Below are 8,672 nucleotides of genomic sequence, written 5' to 3'. Positions count from 1 at the left end.
CTGTAAGACTTATAAATGGACTGTCCCCCATCCCCACATACACACTCACCCTTGACAGCCTGTCAAGCCACTTATGCACTTTGACAGATCAGATTGGGCAGTGTTTTATCTGACTTTATGACTATATTAGTTTATTATGATGTGTATATTTTATTGTGATGTAAACTATTTTATTGATGGTTCTATTGCACTGCAGCCACTGATCGAGAAACGAAATGTAGTTCTCTTGTGCATGAAAATGCACAGTGAAAATGACAATCAAATCTTTGAACCTTTGAACCTTGAACCAAGGTGACAGAATATCTATAAATATATATGCAGCACAGATTTGAATGCAAAAATGACCATCCAGGTCCTTCTCAGTAACCAAACCAAAGACTAATCAAAAACAAATTATTCAGAAAAGTTAACACAATCTACTCACATGGAGGTTCATCCTCATGCCAGATATTGCTCAGAAATAAATTCCACAATATCCGAATAAATACAGTGTGAAAGAATGAGAAAAGCAATAAAAATAATAATAACAACAACAAGAAAAATCTATACACAGTATGGTACAATATTTCAAAATAAAGTAAGACAAGATTCGAAAAGTAAGCAGTAATACTTACAATGTTTCTGGGATATTATATCACAATTTATAACAAAGTATTGCACGTGATAATGAAAGAGCCTTCCAACGTTAAAGTTTTTTCTGAAGTTCACTGCGTATTTTGATGTTTTTTGTCTGTTATATATTAATACATCTCATATTTTAACCAATCATTATTTTGTTTAGTACTTGTTAAGTTTTTCACCGTGCATTTTAATATTTATTTAGATGTAATCATATATTTAATATTGAAATAAGTTATTATTTTGGTGACGGATTTTAAAAAACGATTTTATTTAGTGTTGAACAATTTTTAAAAAACACACATTGTTTACTGTGCATTTTAATATTTATTTATATGAGCTTGTATTTTCATTATTGAAAAAAGTTATTATTATGGAGGCAGGTTTTTTGTTTTTTAAATTTCAATGTAAAACAATCTAACTACGTTTTTCTGCATGGTAATATTTATTTAGATGTATTTCTATGTTTAATATTGAAATATATTATTATTCTGGGGACAATTAAAAAACACGCTGTTTACTGTGTGTTTTGCCACATTCGTGTACATCTGTGCACCTGACAGGCCAACCGTTACTACTGGTACTGTCCCTTTAAATGTCCAAAAACTGGACAGGCTCTGCGCATGCGCACTCCGCCCTGTTTGGAAACTAAATGCGTCAACTTTTGTGTTTGTGGACTTCATTCTCGCATCCTGTCGGAGTTTTTAGGACATGGTGAGTAATAAAACGGCACTTTCAGCTGTTTCTAAAAGTTTGTTTGTGTTTTTTTTAAGCTGTCGAGCATCAACGAAGTTTAGGAAACGGCAGAAAAACTGTGAATTAGAGCATGTCTGGAAATGAAGTTTGACAACAACTAGCGGAAAAAGCTCCGTTTCATTTGCTGGTTTAGCTTCTTTACTCAACTTCTAATTTTAGTTTTCGGGTCATTCATTAAAAGTTAATGCATAAGAAAGCCACCGGACAGTCTGACGTGCCTGAAATTAATTTCATATTTTACCAAAAGTTAGCAGATATAAATAGAAATGTCATTGTCCAGCGCTGCAGATTAGACGAACACCGTGTATTACTGTGTTGTCAGATGTTGTCTGGTCGTTGCGTCCGTTAATTGTCTCCCTCGCGGTTTTTTCTTCTTCCTTTTTGCTGTGTGTCTGTTTAGGACATGTGGTCACGTACACATTTACTGTGGTATTATTACTTTATAATCGCGTTTTACTACTAATTCACCCAATTTCAGAGGAAAATATTGTTTTTTGTGTTATTTTGTGAATGAATATTAGAAAGACACGCATAAAAAGAGCCTATTGGATTAAACTAATCAAAAGTAAATACTGTATATGAGTATATGAGTCGACTTGCAGCAAACTGAAAGGATTGGATAGTTTGAAGACTCACCTCAAGGACTAACAATCCACGCTGTATGTCAGGATGTACACCAAGCAATAAAGTCTAAGACCTCTCTGCAGATCTTCATAATAGTAATGTGATGAGGCATAGATCAGGGTGAGATAACTAAACAACTTGTAAAGCTTTAAATGTTTCAGAACGGTTTAAATAAAAATGAAATGGAAGAAACACAGGGACTTTTCATAGAGTCGACCTGAGACCAAAAACTCATCAATACCTCTTAATGATGTAGAACCTGCTGGAAGGACAACCATCTCAGCAGTGCTCCAAAAATTAGGACTTTATGGGTAAAAGACACATGATGTTAGGAGTTTGTCAAACTGCATTTTAAGAACTCTTGAGAACACAAGCAAAAAATATTTTTTTCGGTCCAAAACTTGGACCGTTTGTGCAGAACTCCAAGCACTATGCCTGGTGAACTCATTGCTCATCCCTATTGTGAAGCATGGCGGCGGCAGCATCATGCTGTGATGCTTTCATCCTATTTAACGCTGCTTGAATTAAACTTTAGGAAAGCTGAAAAACTTTTTAAATATTTTTAATCTGTATCACCTGTCCTCTCAAACAAATTGACAAAATATATATGCAGCACAGATTTTAATGCACAAAATGACCATTCAAGTCCTTCTCAAAAACCAAACAAAATAACTAATCGGTAAGAAACTAATCAGAAAAATGTAAACAACAAATATCACCATGTGCTTTTTAGTTGAATGTATTACCTGTAGAGACTAACCAAGAAGACAAGAAGTCCTGAATTAGGCATCCTAATGGTTTTGCCAATGAGATTTTGCTAATGAGGGCTTGTCGTGTTTTTTTTTTTTTTCAGTTTAGCTATTTCGATAACTAACTAAACACGGACTTACAATGTATGTGACATAATTTTAGCAAGTTTCTTAGTTTCTTCAACGGCTTGATGGCACATCATCTACCATCAGAATCTACTGTTACAAACAGTTTAAAGATCATTGTTTACACCAGAGCTGCAACAACTGATTGATTGATTGTCAACTGTTATAATATTTACCAAGTGTTTCAATCATCAACTGATCGGCATTATTAATTAAACTAAACTGTGAATATTTTCCTTTTTCATTCCTCGCCTTTACAGTAAACTGAATACTTTTGGAATGTTAACAAAACAAGACATCCGAGAATGTCGTCTTGAGCTTTTGAAAACTTTTTCTAATATTTTATCGACCAGACAGATCGATTGACAATTAAAATAATCATCGGTTGTGCGTGTAAATGTCATATTGCTAGTTTTGGAAAATTACAGCAAATGGCCGGATGCAGACGACCCACATCGTGTGTCTGGAAGGTTTGGAAGGAGGACGTTTCAGACCCAGAAATCCCACTTTAATGTTGTCTGAGGTGAAGTTAACTTCTGTTTTCTGTCCCAGAGTGAAGATGAATGAGGATGCTTTCGAGGTCCCGGAGAGGACCGAGTACCGCTACCTGGTGCAGGAGGAGGAAGAGGAGGAGGTTCAGTACGTCCGGCACAGGCACTACATCAGCCCTGTCCTGGTGCTGTCCAGACGCTGCATCTTCCTCATCTGCCTTATCGTCCTCGCTCTGCTTGTGCTCGCCACCTACCTGGGCTATGTGGCTCAGACGCTGCCGCCAGGCCTCGCCCAGGTGTTGACGGACTGTGGAGAGTTTAGAGGAAGACATGTGAGTTTAAACTGCTTATTGGGCTTTTCCTTAAAAAAAAAAAAAAAAAATACTGTAAACCACCATAAATACAAGATATAGCACACAATCTCACAGTCATCTTTTCATACATGCTTAATTATTGTAGATAGATGCAGTATCTGTAGACACAAAACATTAGAAAAACCTTTTAAAACTATTCATCCATCTGTTATCTATATACCGCTTAATCCTCATGAGACTTGCGGGGGGGTTGGAGCCTATCCCAGCTGACTTAGGGTGAAGGCAGGGGACACCCTGGACAGGTCACCAGTCTATCACAGAGCTACACTTAGAGACAGACAACCAAGCACACTCACATTCACACCTACGGACAATTTAGAATCACCAATTAACCTCAACATGTTTTTGGACCTTGTTGGAGGAAGCTGGAGAACCCAGAGAGAACCCACGCTGCACGGGGAGAACATGCAAACTCCACGCAGAAAGATCCTGGTGCTTGCTGCGAGGCAACAGTGCTACCAACTGCACCATCTTGCAGCTCCCTGTTAAAACTAGATTTTCCAAAACAAAACTCCATTTAACTCACTGAAAGCAGAAAAAAAGGCCAATTTCAAACTACTTGAGTCCATAGTTGACCTCAACACAAATGTAATCCTCATTTTCACTTCCCTATCAAGACACCACAGCTTGGATTTCTGCTCATTCTGCAGAAATACTCAAAAAGTGCAGCTTGGTATTTTCTTATTTCTGCTTATTAAAGCTGCAGCAGGAGGGGAAACGTGCTATCCATGTGAGGTGAATAGTGTACTTTTTAACCTGAAGCATTGCTTAAACATGTTTATCTTTTCCTACGATCACAACACTGTTTGCAATTGTTTACTCATGATGTTTCCCTGACAGGAGAGTTTAGATAATATTACAGCTTGGATGATATTTTTAGATTCTCAAGCATCTTTCCAGTCAGTAGTGACGGCAGTTTATACACCAGGTTTATCACAGAAACACAGAAGAAAATCGACGGAAACATCTTGACACTGAGCTTAATGAATACAAGCGAATGTGATTTTTGAATTTGATTACTAAAATACAACAAATGTCGTCTTACGTATTGTTATTCAGTCATTTTACAAATAAATAAGTCATCAACAATTGTTACAGTTAACTGATAGTGCGTTTACCTTAAAACATATCCACTATCAGCCCAACAAACTGCAACCTTTCATTCCTGAAAACAATAAAAATAAACTTAGACCAGTGGCAGCAAAGAAGTGAGAACTTGTGCACCTCTCCCTGCAGTACCCCGGTGTGTGGATGACTGCAGCTTCGTTATAAGTTGCTCGTTAACTTAAACAAAAGTATAATACAGATACAGTAAAGCTGCACAATATTAGGGAAACAATGGACTATGTGATGCTTTTTTTTGTATGATATATATTCCATTGTGGAAAAGGAATTTTCACCAGATGACTTGAATGACTTCCTTTGCTGAGAACTGCTCATCCTAGAATGCTTGAGTGAAGAATGAGGAGTACATTGAGTGCACCGAAAATGAAAAAGAATTTTAAAAAAGCTTTGTTAAGGCATCTAAAGTAGTTTTTACTTTGGATGACATTCAGATCTGGCTTTACACTTTTTATGGTGCTGATTTAAATAGTCAAATTAGTCATGTAGGTCCGCGTAGTGGTAGAAAATGCAAAACACTGCTGACAGAGTACCTGCTTTTGGTCAATAGTGTCCTTTTTGTAGCTGAAATATCTCCATACAACTGTCTCATTTAGCAAATTTCTTTTTCCAGTGTTTCTCTCCTGTTCCTCGCTCATTTTGCTGTACACATGTGAAGCCTGAATGTCAACAAACTTCACGTCTTTCAAATAAAGCTAAAAAAAAAACCAAAAAAAAACCTTAAGAACCCTTACATCAGAGTAAATGATGTTCTATCAGACAGACTTCTCTTGTTGATTAGTCGTTTAAAATAAAGACTGCAGGGTTTTTTTGTTTTTTTTTTGGTATCGAGCAGCAAACAAAGTCTTGATGTGATGTGTTTGAGTTAATTCGCCTTACTACTATTACTACTATGACTAATACACATGTGCACAATGCAGTGAAGACACTGAAATGACGTATGGTGCAGCCCTAAAATGCAGGTTTCAAATACTACAAATGAAAATGAGTTACTTCCGAGCTGCAAATATATACAAGTATGATTTATTTGAAACCTCAGAGAACTCATTGAGGAACAAACCTCACTTTCAATGGTGTTGATTCACAAAGGATAAATGCAGGCACGGCATTAATTTATAAAAGTGTCTCATAGTCCTGATTTTTTTTTCATTACAACCAAGTGGACCATATAAACAATAGAAACATTTGTATTTAAATGTGACGTAAAACTGAAAAAATAAAAAAATAGGGAAAATTGTGAATTTTAATATCTTAAGTTTTCACTGACATGAATGAATTAAATTTCTGCTTATATGTATTGTTACAGGTGTCTTCTTTAGTCTAAGCCATTAACAGTGGTTCTGTGATGTTTACATGAAAAGGTTTTCACATTAAATAGAGCAATGTAAAATCAGATGGATGAAGGCCTAAAACAGCAATTGAAGAAGCGGTTACAATTCGTTAAACAAACTTTAAATACTCGGAACATGAGAAGCACAAAAATCTGAAAATTTCGACTAGGTCTGAAGACCGTAAAAAGTTTGGATCCACTCGAATAAACCGCCACTAAACACCATTTAATGCCACTTTTTAATTCCTGTCATGCAGAAAGATGGAGCCTTCTCCTTTAAGGGCATGCCTTATGCCGCTCCGCCTGTCGGTGACCTGCGTTGGGCTCCCCCAGCAGATCCAGTGTGCCGGAGTACGTTGACTGACGCCGGTCGCTTCCGCAGCATGTGTCCTCAGGTGAGGCCGCTGTCGATCACAGGGAAGGTGATGGGCCAGGAGGACTGCCTCTTCATCAACGTGTGGACGCCTTCGCTGCAGCCCAGCGCCAAGCTGCCCGTCATGGTCTGGATCCACGGAGGATACCTGCACATGCTCAGTGGAGGGGAGACAGGATACTCGCCCACGGAGAAGCTCGCTGCCGACACGGAAATGGTTTACGTCAGCTTCAACTACAGACTCAACGCCTTTGGCTTCATGGCTCTGGAGATGCTGAGAGAAGGTTCCCCAAGAAACACCTCAGGTCGGTCAGTGGAGGATGTTTGGTTTTACTGCCCGCCAAACTTCCTGATTTTTGCTGTTGTCTGTCTTAATACTTCGATTGCTTCTTGATCTAATTTTAAATAATTATCAGGTATACTAGAGTCAGTATACATTTTATGGATTGTCCGCAACAAAATATGTGCTGCTTGTCATCATATTTGTAGGCTGAGGCTTCAAGACAGAATTATCTTCACACATTATCTCGACCTTTAGTGTCACTTTGTATTGCAGCAGGTTTTTAAAAGCTCAGGACAGAGCACTGATGCCTTAAATCATGTTTGTCAGTGGGCTATTTGCACAGGAATCACCACTTAGTAACACGGCCTTTGATTGGATGAGAGAGTGCCATCAATTTCCTGTACCAAATGCTTCTTTGTGCAGCTGATCTTACATAAATAAGTACGGTTATTCTTTTGATTCTGTTTCACAAGTGTTCAAAAGTCATGCATTGGTCCCTAAATAGGATCGTGGCTCCCTGTGACTTTTTCCTCTTCCTCACAATTAGATTGTAGTTGAAGAAAAGCTGTTTTTATGCAGTTTAGGAGATTCAGCACTCAACACAGATGGTGTTTGACATGTTTATATTACGAGACTTCCTTGGAGTATTAGAAGAACAAGAGAAGGACGAAGACACTACATCAATGGGGAAGATTTTAAATAAGGTACAGTTTTAGGCACTTCATATCTGTTAATTTTAAGAAGAGAAATTACAGCAAATTGGCTGGCTACTTTGATGCTAACTGCCAAACTAGTGCTGTCTTAGAATCTCAAAATGATGTAGCTCATACATATCTATCCAATACTGAATTATGACCAGAGCTTTGGAAATTTTGCCTTATTCTGGGGGCGTAACAGTGCAAAAATTTTGATTTGAGTTTGCAAACAGTTTGACTCCACTTGTTGGCAGATATCTGTGGGGGGAAAAAAACAATCAAAGCTACTAGTGCAGAAACACAAGTCAAATTTACTACAAAATATATACAATTCAGACCTTATTCACAATAAAAAAATAAAAAATAGATCAACTAATTTAATATGATGCTATATACAAAATCAATGAAATAAAAAAACATGAATTAGGAAATAATAAAAGAACACAATACAATAAATGATTAGCTTAAATAATATACAATATAATAATAACAACAGCAGCCAACCAAGTTTGAAACTTTCCAATACCAGCAACCATAAATGATGTTCACCCATCGTCTCGTATTCAACATCATTGATAAACATTTATATTATCATTAACTCTGCAGTGACACATGACCATAAAACTGGCCAGTTTCTCGATTCTTTGGCTGGTTGCACAGCCGCCATTTATTTTTTTCAACTGTACGATTATAGGCCTTGCAAGTCGGAGGAAAAGGAAGGGGACCAGTAGGAGCAATTGGTATCAATTGTCTGACTGTTGGGGGACAGAGACCAGTGGAAGGGTTAGGGTTCAGGACTGGTACGGGGGGAAAGGGGTAGGTGGGGGTGCCTGTCTGGGAAACAGCTGCATCTGAGCTGGAAGCCTTGGCTGCAAGAACAATGACGCATGCAGGTCATCCTTAGATGATCTTGCTACAAAGCCAGTTCGAACTGAGAAAACCCATTAGATGAGTGATAAATTGGTTTCAAGAAGTCATTATGTCGTTTTCTGTAATCTGTAACAGTCGTCATATTTCCCGTGATATTATCTGGATATTTAAGCACAAAACGTCCCTGGGTGGGCTCGAACCACCAACCTTTCGGTTAACAGCCGAACGCACTAACCGATTGCGCCACAGAGACATCTGTAG

At 37.8% G+C, this 8,672-nt stretch overlaps 1 protein-coding gene and 1 non-coding gene across 2 annotated transcripts; one reads left to right on the top strand and one right to left on the bottom strand.

Moving 5' to 3' along the window:
• Positions 1-1,254: 1,254 nt before the first annotated feature.
• LOC103360744 (pyrethroid hydrolase Ces2a-like) lies at positions 1,255-6,868 on the top strand (the record flags this gene model as incomplete). The annotated part of the gene is made up of 3 exons (XM_008286636.1): positions 1,255-1,332; positions 3,426-3,696; positions 6,448-6,868. Coding segments are annotated over exons 2-3 (685 nt in total), but the record flags the coding sequence as incomplete, so codon positions are not given.
• A 1,722-nt stretch (positions 6,869-8,590) lies between these two features.
• On the bottom strand, positions 8,591-8,664 carry trnan-guu (transfer RNA asparagine (anticodon GUU)). Its single transcript has one exon. It is a non-coding gene; the product is annotated as a tRNA-Asn (tRNA).
• Between the last annotated feature and the right edge of the window lie 8 nt (positions 8,665-8,672).

Source organism: Stegastes partitus, unplaced genomic scaffold (assembly GCF_000690725.1).
Source record: "Stegastes partitus isolate 25-593 unplaced genomic scaffold, Stegastes_partitus-1.0.2 Scaffold461, whole genome shotgun sequence".
Taxonomy (NCBI): domain Eukaryota; kingdom Metazoa; phylum Chordata; class Actinopteri; family Pomacentridae; genus Stegastes; species Stegastes partitus.
The sequence above is the reverse complement of the archived record's forward strand: the minus strand, read 5'-3'. Positions and strand labels throughout refer to the sequence as shown.